Consider the following 23,385-nt stretch of genomic DNA (forward strand, 5'->3'; position numbering starts at 1 on the left):
TTAAACCCTGGAACAAAAAGGGATGAACTCACCATTGTGGATTAGTTTCTGGGATTTATTAAGAAATTAAAACCTCCCAAAACAAAACTATAAATTACTCTAAATATATCATTTAAAACTTCACAATCTCACCATGTAACAGTGATTAGCCAAAAAGACACAAGACATAATAAATTGTGGTTGGTCTTGGGTGGATGGCTTTTTGATAAAAGCTGATCTTAAATTAATTCTGCATTAATTGTGATTGATTCCAGCACCTACTCACAGAGGCTACTGCACATAGCTTGCTTTACTAAAATGTTTTGCAGCTTTTCAAGAAAAACACAAATGCAAGCAGAATGATGTGAGGGAAAAAGCCTTGAGAACATAGTTCTGGTCCATGTATGAAATTAAATATGTCTGTGAGATAATGAATGGCAATAAATTAGAATGAGCTCCATGAGCATAAAGGAAATTCAAGCTGGCAATACGTAGTTCTATAACTAAAGGGATTAAATTGCATGCTTTTCAATTAAATTGTTTTTTTTTCTGTTTAAGATTCAGGCATATGGTGTTATGATGGACCACAAAGACCTCATCAATACTGACAATGATTCCTGCCCTTATACAGCTCCATGAACAGGAGGACTGCCCTCATGGCTTGTGGCCTTGTAACTTCTGAGCCCAATTTCCATGCTTTTCATTTTTCCCTTTTAAAAATATAAATCTTATTTTATATAGTTTATCCTCTAAATTCTAGGCGATGACCCTAGTTGTCCATTTTCATAGGATTCTTATTTTGTGCTGGTAAACAATGAAGCGAAAAACTGGTAAAATATTTATTTTCTGTTCTCTGAGAAAAGATCTGCTTTATATGCTTCCTTCCAGGAAGATGGAAAAATATATATACCAATGTAAGAAATAGCAATTATCCAGAAACAAATTTAATTAAAAATGCTCTTTTAGCATGATAATTGCTTGTTCAGCAATTCAAATAACAATTATTTATTCTTTCAGTAATAAGTGTACTCCAGAATGTAATACTTTGTGGATTTCCCCTGATAAAAGATGTGACTGAAGTTTCTGAATGCAGCTCTTTTTATTTGGTTTATGAGAATCAGACACCCAGTAGTGCAATCTAACGAAGTAGGGATGGTGCGTAATACAATGAATTAATACTCAAACAAAATAGAGTAATGGGCCTGTCATTATCTGACACCATGCTAGAGAGATCTCTGTGTTTACAGAAAGGCGGGATCAGAGTCACGCTAAGGAATAACGAGATAAGTGCTTTGCCTAAGTGATTGAATTTAAAAAGTATGGGCTCTATCCCCTGGATAGGGCTGAGATATTGTAAGTGTGCATCAAAGATGTTATACTCAGAAGGCACTGCCAGAAGTAAGGCTTGGGATTGAGGGGAGACAGCACTCTCTAAGGATCACCTTTGAGCAGGCCTTTCCAAAATGTTTTTTCTTTGTAAAATGATATGAGGACTGTCAGATACAGTACATGAACTGGCATGAATCCTGTAAATGATTAAAAAAACAGAAGCAGAGCTTACTTTTGCAAATTAGCAATCGGTTCCTGCTTAAGTAGATAAATCATGATTTATTAACTTTTGAATATGAATTCTAATGACATAAATGTACTTTTTGGGCATTCTTCAAATGTGTAATATATTTAACCCTTTTTCAAAATGTAATATCATCATAAAGATTCTTGAGTTACATTACTCAAAGAACTTGGGTACATTTGACAAAAGTGTCAAAACGTGAAAAATGTCAAAACTATGTGGAATGAGCACCACCCTCATTCAAAGCTTTGATCTATTTGTTGGATGAGGTTCATACATATACTAGTACAAGAGCTATTTTTCCTTAGAGGAAGCCCTAACTAGTGTGTCTCTTTCACTAAGCCTAATTGAAATATCAAAGCATGTCATGGCATTAGTGATGGGCTAAAGTCTTTCTAGTGTAAGGCTTTAACAGACTACCAAACAAACCTCAATTTGGTGCAGAGACAGACAAGGTTACTTCAGGTCCTTTTTCATTGGAGACTTTTGTGCTATAAATATGTATTATTGTTTTTGGTTTTTATAGTTCATGCTCAAAAATGAAAGTTAATTATACATTTATAAAAGTGTGTAAAGCAGGTTGAATCAGTTTATATGCATGTTAAAACGATGGGGGTGTGGTAGTTATGATTTAAACACTTTTCTTTTTACCCCAGTTTGCCCTGCCTTTCCGTGTCAGCTTATACAATCTCTATTTCTCCTGTAAAATGCAGAACCTTCTGTTAAGCACGGAGGAATCCCTTGTAATAGGAATCAGCAGGGAACAAGGCTTTAATGCTGTGTAAGTCCTCAGCGCTGCTAAACGGATTGACATGGTTTATTATTACACAGCATCTTGCAGCAGATGTAGAGCTAATAAAATGTGAAGTTATGACCGACAGCCTGCTGTTCCTGAGTTTGGATCCAATAACCCCAAAACATTCCCCCGTAAGTCCCACAGGCACTGCCTGAAAACCTCCAGAGCTAATCCATTGGTATCTGTGACTTTTCAACACGGTGGCAAGCACCTTGTTACTTGAGCATTTTTCAGACTTCACCATCATTAACATCAACAGAGCATTCCTTCTGCATTGAGGTGAAAAGACTTGTTCTAGTATAACTACTTGCCTAATTTCTAAGGTGAATTTTTGCAGTGTTAAACGACACCTACATACTGTAAATACTTAGGTAATCGTATCACCACAATTGCTAAGAGAAATGTTGGATTTGTAATGCATTATAACATGTTTTGTAATATTTTGTGTTCTTTGATGTCATTAAAACTCTTTTTTTTAACAGTTTTTGTTCTTAAATTACACTGTGTTTTCTTACTGTTTTTCTTAAAACACACCGTGAGAATATTCACTTTTATAAACATGCTGAAGAAAGGATGTGGGAGTCAAACAAACTACCTAATCATGTTGTTGATGCAGAAATTCTGTCTTCTTTCAAGAAACAGCTGGTTAAGATCCTTGGATCAATTATCTACTGAACAGGCTAAATGGGCTGAATGGGCTTCTCTCATTTGTAACCATTCTTATATCCTTGTAAGTCATTACTGATAAGAAGATAACACATGATAATACTAAATAACCAAAATGGGTAACCCAAATAAAATGTCATACCACAATGTTTGTTTACCATGAGAACAAAACAAAAGAAGAAAAAATGAACTGTACAGTCAAAAAAACAACTCACAATGAAACAGCAAAAAGTCATATTTTATCAGTTCCATTGCTTGTGTTTTACTTACTGTACCTTTTTAAAAAAAAATACTTTTTGTCACAATTTTACTATATTCTTCATAATGTTTTTTTATACAAAAGTGGAGAGGTAACACAATATTACAGCACTCAAAAAGAGAATATTATAACCAAGCAGTCAACATCAGATTTTACTGTCTTTCTTTTAATAGAAATGAGATGAAAAATAATGGAGGAATGAAGAATTAACAACTTTCTATATTGCTCATGGTTTCCAGACTCTGAACAAAGAGGTAATGTTTCACCATAACGTTTTAATTACATTGTAAATAAACTAGATGCTAATTAGTAGAAATATAATAAGAATAATGTCCTTTAAAGAACTGGAAACATGATTTATTTATGTAAGATACAAATGGAGTTTATAAGAGAATTTTACAGTATTTTAAGGAATAACTCCTGTTTTTGATATCCGTAGATGCAAGTTTTGAATCAAAATAATAATTTTGAAAAGAAAACCAATTTTGTCATGATACATTATCATTTAAGTCACAGCTTTAAGAAGAAGGACATTACTATTAACAGTGGCTCTTAGTGGTCAGCCAGTCTGCACCAACTTGAACGTTGAAAAAAGCACCGTTGGTACACATTTAATATCTTACCCCTAAAACAGAAAATAATGATTTAAGGGAACAATCAGTGCAGTTTTAATAATGTGAAATTAGGCATGACTAAAGGCAAGTTATAACCTGTCAGTCATACAATATTAATGCTCTAAATTTATTACAAGGAAATAACCATTTGCATGTGTAATTTATATACCCTAACAATAATTTGCTAGTGGAAAACATTAAGGAAATATTTTGTGATAATTTACAAGAGTTATGACCAAAATGTTTTTCTTCTGGTTTTGAAAATGTACTGCTAATAACAATTGGTTCATTAGTTGTGTTTCAATAAAAAAATACATATTGAAACATAACATTCAAAACTATTTAAGTGTAGGCTACTGTAAAAATATCTAAACAGCTGGACTGGATTTTTTCAATGAAGCTTATAAGAGGAAGTGATGGTTACAACAATTTAACATATTTCTTTATACAAAATGTAAGATATATAATGGAAGTAAAATATCAACAAAGTGAGACCATAGAACCCCCTTTGTCAAATTAAATAATACATTAAAAACCACAGAGAAAAGATTTCCGTAAAGAAATAATTATTTCTAAGATATATAGATAAGGCAAATTTCATAAATATTGACAGTGACAGAGACCCTAGGATTTGAGCAATGAGATCCACAGATGTGGTGTGACACAAGAGATGTTTTTGGTAGAGCAAGAAAAACCTGAATCAGCAGACCGAACATTGAAGTGCTGAAGAGCACAGTAGCCTATACTCATCCAAAAAGCTATTATGGTAACTTGGAACAAGACCATTCAGTTACCTTACAGCCAGACAACACTGAAGTCTAGTCTAAATTTTACAGGAAGCCAGTGCAATTCCCAAATGAAATGAATTATATTCTGACTAAGAGTGTAAGAACTGCAGCATGCTGAATATTATGAAAAATGCTTAATGCTTAAATGAAAACCCTTAATCAAAAGTAAGACCAAGGTCTCTAATATCCTTCAAGTGGTTAATTTTAGCACTACTGACAAGGGCACTGAAATCAATGTGTTTAGCTTTACAAGGCTGATGCTGGGGTCTAGGAGCTTAACTTTGGTTAAAGTTTATCTAAAGAATAAGAAATATGTTGTTTCCATACCCTAACATTAGATTGACCACTGTAAAGTGCAGAAACTGCAGAAGAAGTGGCTGATTTGGTCTGCAGGTAAATCTGAGTATCATCAATATAGTAATTAAACCCCAGTCCTTGATGCCAAATAATCCTGACCAAGAGACAAAACATACAGTATGAATTCTAAATAGTAAGTGTCCCAGCACAAAACCCTGAGGGACTCCTTGAGTACACCTTAAATCAGCATCAGATTTTAAAAAAACATGATTCTTCAGCTAACCAAAAAAGAGGAAACTGTCAGCACATTACTGACTAAATTGGTCAGTCAAAAGGTCTAAAGAGCTCCTTTAGATGCAAGATTAAACTGTAATTTAGCTGCAACTGTCAGTTTCAGAATATTTGCAAGAAAACCTGGAAACTAGATAGTATCTGTTTAATACTACAATACCAGTTTTTTTAGCAAAACCCATTACAAGACTCATTGAAAGTCTTTCAATGGACAAAGTATGAAATACGTACTGTAGTATGAAATGGACAAAGAGGAGAGAACCTCGCTTTGAGTAGGGACATAGGAATGGGGTCCAAAAAACAGAGAGTTGGTCTTAATTTAGCTGCCATCTCAATCACAAATGTAAAATTGCCATTGGTAAAATAAAATAAATTATATCTTGATGTCACAGAAACCAGTACAACTTCTCCTGAGATGGTGAAAAATGTGTTTATAGTAACAAAGAATGGGTTGTTTGTGACCATGCAAAGAAACTTTAATGAAAAGCTTTGGTTTTGTGAGTCACTGACATTTACCACAGAGACTTTGAGACTTTCCTTCTGGTTTCTTGATATGAAAGCTGATTCACCGATGTCAATGGGTATGAATCTATGACAGTTTCACTGGGAGGGGAGTACCTAAAAGATCATTATCCATTTCATTTATGTATCATGTAATGTACTGTAACTGGTTTCTTGTAGAATATTAATTGAATGCAGTGGACGGCACATTAAACATTTTGAAATTAAGTATGAACTGCAGTAATATGATAATATTTAACACAACATTTTGATATGCAGTATATAACAACTTACTAACTAAATTGAGATTAGATAAATTGAAAACAACACTAGAAGATGAATGCAGAAATAAACAAAAACTTTTGTACTCACTTCCCACACGGAGCGTAATTTGATCCCTCCGGTCTCCGTGTGGATTCTCGAAGCAGCTGTAGAATCCATTATCGCTTATGTTGGCCCCTTTCAGGATCAGCCTTGGGCCTTCCTCCACTTTTTCCCGTTTCACGTCGGTACCGTTCACTTTCCACGTCACGGAGGCATCGTTGTCTAATGTGCCACACTGCATGGTTACATCACTTCCAATTTTCTCATACTGGATTCTCGCTCCTGTGGGGCAAGAGGCCAGACAGTTTAGTCTTAAAGTGTACAAAAATATAAGGGAAATAGCCACCACATAATGTTACTTATAGCTCTCTCCTCAAATAAATGAACTGTCTTTTCCAGAGCCTCAATTTCCTGGCTACATGTTGCTTTGGAATCAGCTTCCTGCTCTCAGTAGTAGCTCTCAATAATAACCAAGCCTCAATATGTAGAAAAAGCAATAAGAGGTCTAAAATGATTAAGGAAGAAATGAGGAAACATAGATGTAATTCATTTTTGTTTTGTTTGTACAACATGTAAGCAAAGCAAAGGCTCAAGCAGGAAACTCAGTTTCTGTCCACAAAATACAATATAAGAACCTCATCAAACCACATCAGACATTTCCAGTTTACTAAATGTAACTGCAAGCAAAATATTTTTTTTAATGTTAGCTAATGCCAGTAAGTTTTTCTTGCTTGTTTAAATATTCATCCAGCACTCGAGTCTGTGACTTTGATGTAGAATGGGCAGCAATCCTGGGATGAGGACTTGTTACTGTTCAGACAACCTAGTCAATGACTAATTACTCAGAGGACAGGCACAACTATAAAGATTTCAAAGACCAAACAATATAATCACACTGTAATGTGTTTAACTTGCCATAACTGATTTAGTTAAATTAACTGTGCTGACCAAATCTGAGTGTTTTTCATATTTCATTTAAAAAGGAATGGGTACAGATATTTTGGTAAATTGAGGTGTTCTTTTAAATGCAATCTTTCTTTTTCTTAATTTTAGGTTTTGTCATTATTTACCTTTTGTCAATTAATATGTTGACAAAAACCAAGTTACAGCAAGGGCATACAATCAGTTAATTGAAGTATTGACAGTCAAGGACAACCATTTCCACACACTTTTTCAACTAATGTAAAATATATATTTGTGACTAAATGACTGCCAGATTATCACAGTGATTGGTGGCGAAATAAAGTGAAAATGAACTAAATCTGTTGAACTACTTCGTGAACAGTCCTTACTATTTTCCTTGTGTGGAATCTAGGTTATTACAAAAAGTAAACAGAGAAAATTGCTTTTTTCATTTTACTTTGGTAAAAACAAATGTTCACTATCAAATGGAAATGGACTTTACTACAGTACAAATGGAACTGATAAAACCGTGCTCTCTCAACATTCCCTGAGGAAATACAAGGTGCTTTTCATGAACACAGTAATAGTACTTGCAGTATAATAAGGTATTATGTCCTTGTTGTATACTCTGTGGTCAAAATAAATAAATAATTGAATAAATGAAGTAGCCTAAAAATCAGAATTAGAGTAACTTTGTCTTTGTTAAGACTACTGTTCAAAAACTAGCTTCAAACACTCATTATAGGAAACAAGTTTCTTTGGCAAAACAATGCCTTGTGAAGTTTGGTTTAAATGTTGATTCAGATAAAGCACTGTCACTATTGTAATAAGGTACACAGGAAAGGTAGATGGATTCTGAGACACTTAATTGCTTTTAAACCAGGTTCATGACAAATAAGCTTTCCTTATATGGCCCAAAGCAGAACTCGTAGTTTTCATATACTGTATGAATGCTTTATTAATAGGTATCACATCCAGCCTAGACAATATAATAACATATTGGTAATCAATAATTATTTTGTCTTTTTATGCTTCAGCAGAGAAGTATGGTTCCTACCCCATTTACTCTTAGCCTGCCAAATGAGATACAGTACCTTTAAAATGAGCAGAGATACAACTCACTAAGATTGATTCAACATTAACACTAAAGCAAATGGCCAACAATGTACTGTAAGGGTTCAAGTCATGAAGTAAACTTTAGTATCCTTCAAGCAAACAGCTTTCCATCCAGTCTCAGCAATATTCAGATCAGGTTTTATGCACTTCAGTCCTTTGGAATGCTGTAGAAATCTACGTCTAGAATTGTCTTAGTCCTGCTTCAGTCTTGTGCTGTAGGACAAAATCCTCTGAAACCATACTGTGGACCTGTTTTTTCCGTGCATAACTAAACAGGAAGATTAAAATCACTGTGCACAAATTGCCATTGCTAAATATATGCTTCATCTTATTTCTGTATTGAAAAAAAGAAAATGTTAATAGAGTCTGTTAGAATTTTTTAGGTTTGTATGTTTTTCCTAAATATTTTCTGACACGTTTATCCATGGGAGCAAAAAGTTGTAAGACATACTGTACAATGCCACTCTGGGAAACTCATATTAGAAAATTTCATTTTCAAACTGGAAAGGCTTTCCTCTTCTGTAGTTAGATAATATTATGTGATTTGGTTGGAGAACAAAATGGATATTATTGAAAGAATGTAATATAGAATCCTAACATAATAACTGCATATCAAAATTCTAAAACTATTTTTTAATAATTCAGTAGTGAAACATTTTGATAAGCTTTGGAATTTCATCATGTATTTCCACTTCTCTTGTCTGCAGTACTTTCTGATTATATTGGCTTGGTTAATTTCACACATAACTGGTATTAAACCTATGCATGCAAATGGAGGCTTCACAGTCCTTTCTTAAACTAATTCTGACATTTTGTTTCTATATTGAATATACATGAGCAGAGTGTTGCCATCTTAAGAGACTAAGAGCCTACAAGGAATTTCCTACTAATAAGCAAAAGATTAAAATTAAATGAAGTTCTCTCTTTAACACTACAAACATTCCATATCCATTCACTGTGCCAATTTTTTTAGAATTAATGGCTGAACTGCACAACAGCAGCTATTGATTATTACAGCATAAACATGGCTTATTTTAAATTCTTAAATTTGAATAATTTACCCTTCTTCTTTTCCTACCTTTTCAATACTTTCCTCAAGAAGTACAGTCTCATTGGCTACATTTTTCTTCATTTTTGTCAGTTTAGTCATAGTGAGACACAAAGTGTTTTTCTGGCCCTTATCTCTAAGCACTCAAAAATGGCAGGGATAGCATGTAAAAGCAGTGATCTTTTTCAGTAAACAATATTAAGAATTTTGTAATTCATCACAGCTGGTATGAATATAATTATGAACATATATTTTGTTATTTGTTATCAACATCATAAAAGTGTGACTCTGTAAGACCTCTCTTTTAATAATTTTGTGTGTGTTTTTTGTATCGCAAAGATTATTCAAGAGATGGTACGGTGTTCTTCAAGAGATGATTGTTTCCTCAATTTTATTAAAATTCAGCAAGCCATGTTAATTGATATCTTGATTTTCAGATAAAACCTGGGGAGGAGAGCCGTGAGTGGGGCCCAAGTGACTACCTTACAAGTGAAATTTCCACTGAAAGCTTCACGAGCCAAAACATCAAGCTTGGAAAGATTTGGAAAAATTTGGCTGGGACTGCAGGGCAAAGGGGAAGAGGCAATGTTCTGGGGTGATTAGGAACAGCTGTCCTTCCCCTCAGAATGAGCCTAATAACTTAAGGAACATGATAATGGAAATACAATGAAAAAAATCATCCATGATATTAGTTGTCCCCTTAAAGTATTAAGAATGACCTACTCTCAATGTTAAGTTGAACATTGGTGGTGATGTCACTGGATCATAGAATGTTTTCCTGGATAGCCAGGAACCTCATACCACCAGAAAACGCTAAGCCTTGGCTCAAAATGTAATATCCATTCCCCACACAAAACTCTCAGAGCAGTAAAGCTAAAGAGAAAATTCAGAAGACAAAAGGTCTACTTGTGAATGAAATTAAGGTAGTTGGATTGTCATGTATGGTGGTTTTGAAATGTAGATTACGTATGGTGCATATTTTGTAAAGGTCTTCTGGGATAAATCACAGAACATCAACATGATTCTACCTCTAAGGGAGCTACTTCTTTTTTGTAGTGTAACTATGAATTAATATGGGACACGGTGGATGAAAACTGGTAGTTTATTTGATGTGAGATTGGTACAGTAATCATTTAGTTCTTTAGATATACAGTACTGTATCTCCACACCTCATAACCTGGTAAAAATATTGTATTTACTTCCATCCAAGGCCCAATACAACATGAATTATCATAAACTAATGCAGTCTTGAATTGAGAAAAATGAAACGAAAATTACATTACAAAGAGTTCTGTGGAAATAATGTCTACAAAATTCTAAAGTGATTGTCAATAATATCTCACCTTCTTCTGTACAGGGAATACTCTTAAATATTGCACTAACTTAACTGGAACTGTATGTTTGAAATCGCGACTGTCTGCTGCCTCACAATTCTTGGGCACTTCCAATGGGGGTTCAATTCCAGGCTGTGGATGCGAGGAGTTTGCATGGTGTTCCCGTGGGTTTTTATTCAGGGCTCTGGTTTACTCCCACTGTTCAGATACATTCTGTCTAGGTTACTGGTGGCTCTAAATTTTCAGTGAATGTGTCTGTCAGTGTCCTATGATCCACAGGGCAAGGGCAGGGCTGGTTTGAGCCCTGTTCTTTTGTCACAATCCTCACAGGGATGAAAAGATTGCAGATATACACATTTTTGTTAGCTTCTTGAGAGCTCACAGAAAATCTTAATTTTATTTTATTATTAAAAAATATAAAATATGCAGTAAAAGTATCACATTTGTTTTGTAATCTCACTAAAAATTATATCATAATCAATTAATCTAAACATTATATTTCATATAATGTATGATTGCACTAAACTTGAGCCAATAAGCAATGCTGTAAACATTCTGACAATTATGTATTTGAAGTCTATCATTCACTTGACTGTATTTTGTGTTATACTCTACTTATACACAGAAGTACATTTTTGGTACTATTTCCATGGAATCTCAAAGATAAGTAATAACTAAATTAGTTGTATGTTCAGTTATGAGCTCAGATACTTAGTGTTCTCACCATCTTCAGGGAAATTTGGAGAACAAAAAATCATTAGAAGTGTGTTCTGCTTTGAAGGTCTCAGACTTATGGCAGCTATTTTTTTTTATGACTAATTCTTCTACTTTGGCAGCATCCCCGTTATTCATTTGTAAAACTCTCCCCTGACACAGAAAGTGGTTAATGTGGTCTAGTGGCATGAGGTCTGTGGTCTGGGGCTTGACCACATTTTTTATGTTCAAAAAGTAGTAAAAAATACTGGGTGTACACTCCAGGAATAACCAACCAAAGATAACCAGCAGACCTCCACTGGAACTTTTTGAGCACTTCAGATTAAATCAGTGCTGAACAAAAATGGATTGAGAAAAAAAATGTGATCACATTTTTTATGCATTTTAATGCAATATTAGCAGAAGGATATTTAACATTCATCAAATCTCACAACAACAATGACAAGTAAAAAAAAATACATGTTGACAAGTAAAAATGTGTTTTTAAAGGGAATAAATAGTGAGTTGTCATATACATAATAAGAAACAGAAAATCTGATGAATCCTCTCAATAAAAATAATCCCTTGTGACAAATGCAGTGAAGTTAAAAAAAAAGAATCGCATTTGTCTTCAACAGAGGAGATTATGAGAGTATTAACAAGGCCATCCCAATGCATTACATCAGGTTGAAGTCCAGGAGGAAGTGTATTTAAAATTCAAAGGAGGGGTGGGGACACTTCTTCACAATTACCGAGCCATGTCATTGAAGGTTACTCCCTGGAATCATTCAAGAAAAGTTTGAATAAGATTATCAGTTCAATCTGCTACTAACAATCAAACAAGAATTGTGGGCCAGATAGCATTCTTATATTTTTAGCTTTTCATATGGTCTTACTTAGTAAATATATTTGAGTTGAAACTCATTCAATTTTAAATACAGGCCCTCCAAAATGTTTAGTGACATTTATTGTTTAAAAAAGCAAAGGAAAAGTGCAGTAAAGCAAAGAGAAATAAGTTAATGACAATACGAAGTATGACAGCACACTACGACATGTACTGTAAAAGTAGGTGTTGTAGACACATTGAACTGAAAAGAAAAGCTGTGAACAGTTTTGGTTAACTGTCTTAAGGGACAGTACTGGCAGAAAACAAAACCAGTCAAGTTCTGACACAGAATGCAGAAATGTGTGTAGGCATACATGAAGTTTCCACATCAAGTTTTGCTGTCCTGTTGATGAGGTGCCTGTAAAAGCACTTAAGGTTTTTCCTACTCCATTTACTGTTGTCAGTGCTACTGGTTTGGCATGACTGATTTCCTAGGCACTACCAATCACACAATATTGTCAGGAGATTCTACAGTACCATACTATTTGTGATCTGTGATGAAGAAACTAAGCAGAGGTAGCACTTACTGTAAATTAATACCCTCTTCAAATAAAACCTCTTGTGGACTCATAAAAGCATTAAATTATACAGCATGTGTTTAACAAGCTGTATAACCAGTCCCTTTTTTATTGTTAAACAGAATTTATTTGAAAGGCATATCCTGTGGTTCTTTTTTTTGCTACTTAGCGAATCTCAGAGGGCACAAGGCACGTGTTCCAATGTCGCACTGGTCAAGCCACCAGCACCACCGCGTAACGGTAAAAAATAGTTCTCATTGAAGCAAAACGATCTTAAATAAAAGAAGCTCAAATCATTCAAGTTACAAGGATACTTCACAAAGAGTCTCATAACCTTACGGAGTTGTTGTTTAATAGCGTCCAGTTGCACATTCCAAGCGCCTACAACTATAGAAGCAAACACACAGTTCCCAGACTCTTCCCAGTTTCCGCTTAAGGCACCCTAAAACTTTCAAGGTTTCAAAAGAGTGTAGGGCGGGGCTGCAGTTTATAGCTATAACACTGGAATGTAAATAACCTGAGGCTTTAACAGATGTGCTCTTACACAGCCCAGCGTGCCTGCAGTATCACCTTATAACAGTTCGCCACTCCAGTTTTTCAAGCAGGATACAGTGATGAGCCATGTGAGAGAAGGCTAAGAAAACACCTGCATGTCATTAAAGAGTCTGAAATCAACAATGTCCGTACACAATATAATGTAATAATAGAAGCTTTGCCATCAAAAATAGTATTTTTGTTTTTCATTCACTGAGCTCATATGGATGAAATGCCTTGAAAGCATTTTTTCAATCTTTAAAAAACAACAAAAACCAGCATCTTTTGTGTTAAATAAAAAAATCAGAACCCAGTATGATTAATATCAATTCAACTCTGACAGTGTAGAGTTTGAATACTGAACCAATGCATGCTGTACTTTGCCTGTTGTAATGTACACACTGTACAAAGAGCAAAAAGGCTTGTATAAATGTGGTGTGCAAAATTAGTTTTCATTACATTCAAAAAATAGGAGTATTCCACATGGAAAATGTGTTGTACATTTAAATTACCGAAAGACGTTGAAGCAAATTTGTATTCAACAGGAAAAATAATCTTCAGTCCTGCCTAGTGTCATGCAGCTTTTAAAAGCACACTATTGCATTTCACACTTTTTCATCATTCCTATTTCATGATTCAGCAACAATCCAGATATAATTTATTGACTGTGTTTGCTGAGAGGAAATAATTTTTTTTCCAATAAAAACTTAGCCACAGTTAAAGCCCACTGGTAAACAGGCTGCCTTAAATTGGTATGACAGTTGTACGCTGGACAAGATGGAAGACTGAGTTAAAAATACTCTCTTCTAGAAAAGTCTACACTAGCTATTATTATATGAAATATCCATGAGTCTCCGCTTAGCAATTGATCAGGTCTGATTTTCTTTCTGCTGCTATTTTTGTGCTTGTCTAAGTTGAGTACGGCAACTGATATGTTGTCTCTGAGGAAATATTGTATTTATTTGGATTTGGATTTTAAAAGCACATACAGTACATAGACGCCATGACATAAGGACTCTAAATGGGACATAAATAATCTAAACAGTTGAAAAAACAGCTAGGTACTGTACATTTAAGACATATTGTAGAAATGTGTTTCTAAAAACAAATTATGAAAGGAAACAACAAAACAGAAATATTGGAGTGACCAAAGTGGCACTTAAGGTTTTACATCTTAAAAGATGCTAATTAACCAACAGGGGAAACTGTAACATGGTAGAAAATGTTTTAGAATTATAACTCATATTTTTTTTATTCAGAGAAATGCAGTACATTTTGTTAATTTTGATGTTCAGTGTTCAGTGAATCTGGCAAAAGTCTGACATGGATATAGTTACCTAAACCCAGGGTGTCCCATTCAAGAACAGTCTGGAAAGAACAGATGATGAGAGGAGAGAGAACAATGGATAGCAGTTGACATCCATTGGACATTTGGCTGTCATACACTAACAAAATTTCCCTGCTAATAAGCAAACCTCTCAACTCACTTCTGCCCCCCAGCACCATCCCCCACCACTTTTTGTACAGCCTCACCTCCGTCAAGTGAAGGTCATTTTTCTTGATTGGATTCCAACTACAGACCTTCAAAGGAGGTAGAAGTCGCCAAAATAAGCCCACTGTGCAATTCAACCAATTTTCCACCTCATCTGCCTCACCCTTGTGATCAGCATTTGAAGTTCTCAGTGCTAATTAGCCACAAACTGCTGGGGACAGAGGACCGCCTTACTTTGCCTGCACACGTCCACCTTCTGCTGAGACTCCACTTGGGTTTTGCTTGTGAAAGGAAGGGTGTACTTCATTTAAGCTTTGGTCAGTTCTCTACAGGGAGAAGGGAAGCAAAGTAAACAAGAACGGATTTGTTCTTCTCTAAGCCAGACTGGTTTGCAGATGGGATGAGAGTTCTACTGACCCCACCGGATGTGGGAAACCCAACCACTATCTGCAGTCATATCCATCTGTTTCTGTTCTCACCAGATTTGGAAGAGATGCTCAGTGGTTGAGAGTGCACAGCTTTGCGCTGAAGCTGAGACTGGCTTCCTGTAAAAAGGCATTGGAATTTGAGCTGATTTAGGCCTTGTTCAGAATGCATTTCCTTAAATCTCTATATCGTATTCAACTGCAGTCTTCAGCTTTGATATGGCTTCCTCTGTCTTCCCTAATGCCTTTGGAGAAGATTTAAATTCAATGCAGGTATTTATAGAAGGGGTAGAGAACATATCATTAGATTGTTAGCTTTGTTATGTGAGACATAGAGATAAGGCTTATTACCTCACACAAAAGCAGAAATTCAATTGGGTTTAATTACTGAAATAAATTAGGAACCACTGCTTTTTGAAACATATCCTAAATTCACAAATTACAGTCCAACATACCACTCTGTGCTACCAAAAATATGATTTGGTTGTCATGTCAGGAAATGAAAAAAAAAGTTGTGACATGGATTTAAAGTTTATATGCAAAATATTAATTGAAAAAGAATCTTCTTTCCACTAGTCCACTGAGGGTTGTAATAATTTGATCCAGAGTTTTTTTTCCCTCACTTTTACACTTTTTTTTTTTAGTCTGGAGATGCATCTCTTCTGTGCTTCAATGTCCCCAGTGCTTGAAACGCTCTTAGAATAAAGCCTCCAAAACCACCATGTCTCTTTTTCTTGTGTTGTTGGTGTCACTACACTGATTGGAGCTGCTGTCTTCCTGGTATCTGAACTTCAGCATTTGTCATAGTGGCTGCTGCCTTGAGCTTCTAGGTTGTGAAGTGGAGCAACATGTTTGGCAAAGTGATACTATAATTTAATATATAATTTATCCTATTTGATCAATGAATTAATTTACCCCCCACACAAAAATAATTATTATGTTTTAGTCAGCGATTTCTGTAATACCCTCAGCATGACAAACTTTGTGTTTTCATTTATACTTTGTGAGTGCAGTAATGACCCTAAATAATGACACAACAATAACATAATAATAATGACATATTTAAATCACAAAAGTGGAAAAAATGATTTTGAAATTGATATACTGGGGCACATTAACCTTAACACATAAGCAAAGAAAAGTGTAACCAGCCTGAATATACTGTAGTTTGAGACTTATTGAGTAGAGAAAAATAGATGGAGATATAGGACGTTGTGTGAAAGAACTGGTCTTTTCTGTTCTGTATTCATAACCATCCATAATGTATGGATGGTTATGAATATACATTATGATACATTACATTATGACCATCCATAATGTATGGTCACTCGCTTTGTTAAGCGCCTTGGGGCAACCTTGTTGTGAAAGGCGCTATATAAAAATAAATTGAATTGAGCTACACTGTATGTACTGTAGCTCTTGTTCCCAACCAGTGGAGCTGATATTTTCTTTGTTAGTTTTATTTCACTAGGATTATCCTCATTGTTTTAATTTCTGTTGAATACATTTTATAGGAACAGCACTGGTTAAAAAATGAAGCAGCAATAACAGTAATCTAAATCTCAGAAATTATATGAATTATATTATGATCAAGTATGATTCAAAATCTTTTTAACTTAATCACAGCTTTTATTGATTTGAAGTCTTTACAATCTGTTTGTTTCTACTGTGAATGCTGTAATACACAAATACAGAAGTAATGAAGATTTATATCTGTTGTGCTCTTGCGGCTTCTGAAAGAAAGCATTCATCCACAGAACTCAATATTTCTTTTTTTAGCCGATGTGCTGTGGGCATGAACCAAGTTATGAACCAGACATTTTTGACTCTACTTTTCTGTGCATCTCATTCAAAAGCGTAGGGAAATCCCATTTAACATCTAGATAATATAAAATGAAATAAAATCAGTTAAACCAAGTAGAAAAGCTATAACACATGCATATTTATTGTTGGCAAATTTGGAAAGGATTATTAAAATTCCTCAATGTATAGGTATTGGTGGACTAAAAAATATTTACTGGAGATGCTTTACTGAAATTCTCTTTACTCCACTGAGCTTATTAAGCAGGTACTGTAACAGAAACTGTAACAGATATATGCCAAATACTGTTAATATATACATTTATAATAAAAAACAGATATATGCCAAATACTGTTAATATATACATTTATAATAAAAAATTCTGTGGCTATTCCCCTCCACCTCTGCCCCTGTGGTACAACTCAATTTTGGTCTTGAAAGCTAGCTGAATGTTTATGGTCCCCTGACTTCCCCACAGAAAGGCCTATTACCTGCTCCTTCATAGCTAGCAGGGACTCTATTTTCTTCTCTTCCTAAATATGCAGCAGGAAGCAGTGCTGTACTGTGTTTCATTTTCCCTGTCTCCCACATAGCACACGTGGCTTCAGACTAGTACAGTAGGTTCTAAAGATTCAAATATACAGTCATCAGCAAAAATACGATGACCCATGCAAGGACAGCTGCACTCCAATTTGCCAGTGGGGGGTAACTGTCTCTTCTCATGCATGCTCGGATGCTCCCTGGACTATCAGTGGTAATTCAAACAGCAATGAAAATTGAACTGAAAATGTAAACAATGTGGCCGGGCAGATCTTTTCTGGTGTTGTGTCAGAAGGTAGTCAGATTGCAACCTTGGAGGAATTGCAGTGGTAACACATATCCCAGCCCCCGTACATGCTACTGTAATGAATTCTGATGCGGGTGTTTAGTAGCATTAAGGAGGGATTCAACAGGCATCCAGGTTTTCCCACTTTGAGGAACTGAAATAGGTGAGGTGACAGAATGAGCTCTTCCATCTCCAGACAGCTGTCAAAGCAAACCACAGCAGACACTCTGAGGTGAGATGTAGCTCTCTTTAGTGTAAAGAGAAGAAAACATCCTTTTTGTATTGCAAGAACTTTAAGAATTGTATAAGCTGCAACAGGAATACTTGTTTGTGATATTGCTTAAACTAATGGAGCTTTGCAGATCAGCTTTTAGGATTAAAATAATAAACCAAAATAATCCTTTAAGCTGCCTCCAGTATATCATATTGTATAATAGGATTGGGCCATTATATGACATTTGACAGTCATTCACAAGTGATTTCTCTAGGATTCCAGTTACATGTATTATATATTAATAATGATCTAGTTCAGTATGAGATAAAAGTTCAGTGCAATCACACTGTTTTATACACATACAAAAATACTCACATCTGTAGGGATGTGTAGTTAAATCAGTGCTAGAACTGAGCAAGCATGGAAAGGAAAGCATTTTCAAATGGAAGATGTTTATTTCATGAACTCAACTTAATTAATGTTCTGTGTATTTATTGTAAAATAGGCTTGTTCTGAGACCAAAGGATAAGAACCCTAAAGATACATTTTCAGGCCACCCACTTAAAATATTTCGTTCAACTGCACAGAAACTATATGTTCAATATGCTCAATATCTTATCATGCTGCACTCGATGCTTCTCTGAAGATTTCTCTTTCTTGAGATTCAGGAAGTCTATATAATTTTCAGCTAGAATTCCATTGCCTGACATTTCAGGGTACATGCTCTTTGCTGAAAATGTACTGGAATGCAGATTGAGTAGCACTTATAGAATGCAGATTGAGTAGCAATAGTCATGTTGAAAATGAATATTCCAGAAGGTCATTCCCTTTATACATATAAAACTTTTTTGTTTCGCTGCATCATATTGGTATGCACCGAATTGTTTTAGGCTTCATCAAAAGGTTGTTTGCTCTCTTTCTGCTCCTAGCTCCAGTCTGTATATAAAATGTGAAGCTGTCTCCCTATTATTATAGGTTTCAATCTGAGAAAGGATACGGAGCACTCTCCAATGCCCAGAGGCTGTTTTTTTCTATTCTGATGAAATTTGACCACTACAGAGTGGCAATTGTTGATTTTTCTTCTCATCTTTAAATCAAACCCTTGCCTTTCAAACGAATGCTAACCTTTGCTGGCATGCATACAAAACAGCAGGCCACTTAAGAAGCTTTACTGTAGAACAGTGTCATGAATAACATTTTTTTCTCTTTCTAAAAAATTCAATCCACTCGGTGCAAAAAAAAAAAACCTTTATTAGAAAATGCAAAAACTTTCCTAGTCAAGGGTTACAGCTCTCACAGCCTGCCCTAGGAAAACACATATTGCTTTCTTTAATGGTGCTGTGAGTGATTGACAGCATTTTCATTACACACTGCTGAAGCACAGAAATGCCCATACTAATCCTTCTTGTAACGCCTGGCTCGGCTAAGTAGTTTCTCAAAAACTATTTCAAATGCTCCTGCAGCCTCAAAGTCACATTAACACTTTTAGTTAAAATCCTGTGTGTCAATCAGCAGAAGAAAGAAAAGCAGCAAATGTAAATTTGTAAATACAAATTTACTATTGCATGATTAAAATCGGTACATTTTTAATTTAAGGTTTTTGCAGGTAAACCACAGTATATAACTTATGACATAATTCACATTAGCTTTCTCCCTTGATTGTGGTTTGTTTTAAAACATTTCATTAGACCATTTTCTACACAGCAAATGTCCAAGCATCATGGAAAACAAAGGTTACAAAGAGGGTATGCTTTCTTTAACATGCAAAGAAAAAGGGCTGTATCATTGACAATCAAAAAGTGTAATTTGGCTCTGACAAAGTTGTTCAATAATAACAGCATCCAATTTGAAGAAAAATGAATACAAAATTTAAATATTGACAAGACTTTTAAATACAAATGTTAACATCTGCTCTACTTTAAATGTTACCATCTATTTTTTAAGCTTTTTGCTTCAGAAAATATGTTTCCAACTTTCCAGAATATGATTTTGACTATGAAGGATTGAGGAAAAGAGAATAAGCCATTTTTCGTCTGAAGCACTGTAAGTGCTTCTACAAGTAGCCTATGCATTAAGAGGTATAAACATTGGGAAATTTCAGAAAAACACCAGAGATTTTGATAGAACCTGGAGAAGAGACAGAAACAACTTTTCATAAAGAGTCTCATTCCACTGGCAAGTGGAATAATGTAACTGTCATTCTCCTTTACAATGATGGAAAGAAGAACAACCTGACGAACTACAGATGCATAAGGTTTCCTTCAATGCACAGAAATGATACTATGCAGACAGTTCACTATCTCATTACGTCCAAGAGCACTTGGATTACACCCAGCCAAGACGACAGCTAGATTTGGGAGCAGATACAGAAATTTTTCTCGATGAAGTTGACCTTACTTTTAAAAATGCTACAGTACATTGTGTTCTTCTGTATCCAAACATGGAAAAGAGAGGGATATAACTGTCAACGGCTTCAAACTGTGTGGTCAGCTTCCTTTCTTTGTATGTAATTGCTTTGACAGCACAACTAGGTTCTTTGCATGAATACTGCCGTCTAATGTTCATTGGAGGATGCATGTGGGAGAACATGTAGTCCATAAGAGTTAAATATTAAAGCTGTGTCTGTGATAAAATGCAGACACACTGGTCAGAGGTAGCATTTCTGTTCAATACTCAGAGTAAGTTTCCTACATCTCTACTGTAATATTCTGGCAAGAATTCTTAAATCAATTTAAAATTTCCCTGGAAGCAGGTGACACTATGCCAAAGTTGGAGATTCATGTTGGTAAAAATGTGTTTTTGTAAACTTTCACAGTGAACTGAAAACCCTGGTGTAAAAGGACTTGAAGCACACATCTGTATATAAGAGATGAAAGAGCAAGCTCTTTAGCATCAAGTACAGAAAAGAAAATTAATTAGTTTACAGAAAAGGCATTTGGTCCTTGATATTATTTATTAGAACACAGACTGTCTGAGCTTAGGCTAATATAAAAATGGTGGAAAGAATAGTCATAAATCACCACAGACAAATGTATAAACACATAAGTACAAGAAATGCAAAGTACAGTATTTTTAAAGAATTGCTTATAACAGAAATAAATGGGCCCTGAAATTCAGATTAAAATTAAATCCACATCAGCCATTTTTGGAAAATTGCTAAAAAAGCAAGCCTACTTAGTGCACAGCTTTTTGGAACTGATGCAATAGCATCATCTGCAAAGGCATACTGATAACCCATTTTAAGGAATTTCTGCTAATGCAATTCTCTCATCTGAGAGTCTCATGACTCTTAGCAGGGATGAACATCTGATTATGATTTTGATGTGACAGTATCACAGGTTTTGAAGCTGCTTTTCAAATGAACCAGAAAAAAGAATGTAAGAATAGATTTTGAATTACTGGATATTGCACTGTAAAAATGTCTTTAAAATATACTGCAATAAAATACGTATTAGAAACATGAATATTTAGACACACACAAGCACTTTTAGTGAAAGACATTGGAATCAATAAAATGTATTGTGTTTTTAGTGTCTCTCAGTATATTTAACATGTACCGTTCAAAATAGCACGTTGTATCTGAAATTTAAACAGTTACTGTATGTAATAAATGTCCATATATACTGTATTCAATTTTATTCAAGCGTGTTTCAAAACATTGTAGTTTTCTAACATTTTTTAAAAGATTGCAATTATAGATATGCACACACTATGTAACATACAGTACTATAGGGTATGTTTCTTATATTGTGTTTCCCTTCCCTATGGGGCCCCCGTAGAAATGTTGCAAAAAGCACAAGCTGCTGATATTTCTTTCTGGAGAGTGATGTCTCCTGCCATGATATACCAGATTCACATAAAAGTCCCAGACAGGTTCAATACATAACAATAACAGGAGACACTGCACTAAACTTCAATGATGTAATGTAACCATTCTGTGCCATTTTGTTACTCTTGAAAAGTAAACCAGTGCAGACATGAACCCATCAAAAAGTTGTCATTTCCCAAAGAATGGTGAGCTGTCATATGCTGGCTGCTCTGCCTCTTCCCATTAGCCTACAGAAGACAGAATTTTCAAGGACCGCTGTGAATAAACTGCCTGGCTGTAAGTCTACTTGAGGGTGATCACAGAAGTCATGAAAGTAGGCTAGACACAAAAATAAAGTGCAAAACCAGCGATTGTTTACTCAAAATGCTCTTATGCAAGGGAAAAAAATCTTTACAAGAGGAAAACAAAGCATACCACAAACGTAATAAACTGGAGTTTATTAAACTCCAGGGAGCTTCTCATTATTAGTTCTAAAGAAACAGCTCTGAAACAGCACACAGACCAAAATACTACCAAACAAAAAGACTAACACAACACTATTTGTTGCACCATGAGTGCCAGGTTAAGTACCCCAAAACTCTAGCTATGGTTCCACATGGACCAGTGAGCCTCTTTGTGAACTGGAGGTGAGTCAGGTTCTGTAATCTGACATAATGTAAGTGGTGGAACAGACAGTAGACAACGATAATACTCCTGTGGATGAACAACAGGAAATAATATATACATAACGGCCAATACACAGAAGTTTAAACTTCTGGTGGTTTAATGGAAAGGTTTAATGGAAATGTTTGAGGTTTAATGGAAATGTTAATATTCATACTTGCAGTGAGAGTGGATATACCCAAAGATTAAATGTCCTTCCTTTACATATTTTCCAGGATGACAACCATGATAGGTGAATAATGAAGATGAAAGATTAAGAGAGACCTAAGTAATTAGAGGGTATGCAACAGCCCTTCATCACAGCTATTTCAAAATGTTAGAAATTATGTGCTTTTACTGTTCATGTTTTTGAAAGTACACTTTAAACGAGGTTTAAATGTCACAAATTTGGTTTATATATTTGCATTTGAATCGCTGAAACCCTTTTGAGATTGGTTTGATTGTTTTGAACATGATTAATATTGATTTACATATCTATTGATCTCCTGAACCTAGTTGACAGATTAAACTTTTTAACCACTGTTTGGCAGCATCTGAGATCTACAGATATTCAACCCTCAGCTTTACAGAAAATAAAATAGCAACCTTAATTGGAAAGAATGTTAAAGTTAGAAGAATATTTCACCAACTCATTTAATGTAAGCTCGTTTTAAAGATTTATTTCAGTGTGCATTGTTAGCTATATTCAAGATACAATAAACACTTCAGCTTTTATCTTGTGCCTTCACAATAGGTCAAGATTCTCTACAGCTGAACTGAATAGTCTTTGTAAGACAGAAATCTTAGTCTGCTGCATAGTAGAGAGGAAAAGCAATTTAATTCTAATTCACTTTAAACCAATTTCAAGACTGAAACCATGAATTTCCTGCTGAAGGTTGGTACAAAAAACCGAATAGGAAAGCTATTCTTCAAAACAAAAAAGGTTTTCCTACTTTAAAAAGAATATATCTAAAACATAAACTCACTCTACAGCTGTAAAATTAGAGAACAAACAATGATGTGAAAAGGTGTGTAA

General features: G+C 34.9%; 1 protein-coding gene across 1 annotated transcript in view; it reads right to left on the reverse strand.

Annotated features, from left to right (window-relative positions):
• The window catches only part of cntfr (ciliary neurotrophic factor receptor), a 199,191-nt gene that overhangs the window by 101,329 nt on the left and 74,477 nt on the right, over positions 1-23,385 (reverse strand). The window contains exon 3 of the mRNA XM_015340196.2: positions 6,137-6,370. Coding sequence (XP_015195682.2) covers positions 6,137-6,370 — 234 coding nt within the window. The remainder of the gene's footprint in view (positions 1-6,136; positions 6,371-23,385) is intronic.

The sequence above is a fragment of the Lepisosteus oculatus genome, chromosome 3 (genome assembly GCF_040954835.1).
Source record: "Lepisosteus oculatus isolate fLepOcu1 chromosome 3, fLepOcu1.hap2, whole genome shotgun sequence".
In the NCBI taxonomy this organism is placed as follows: domain Eukaryota; kingdom Metazoa; phylum Chordata; class Actinopteri; order Semionotiformes; family Lepisosteidae; genus Lepisosteus; species Lepisosteus oculatus.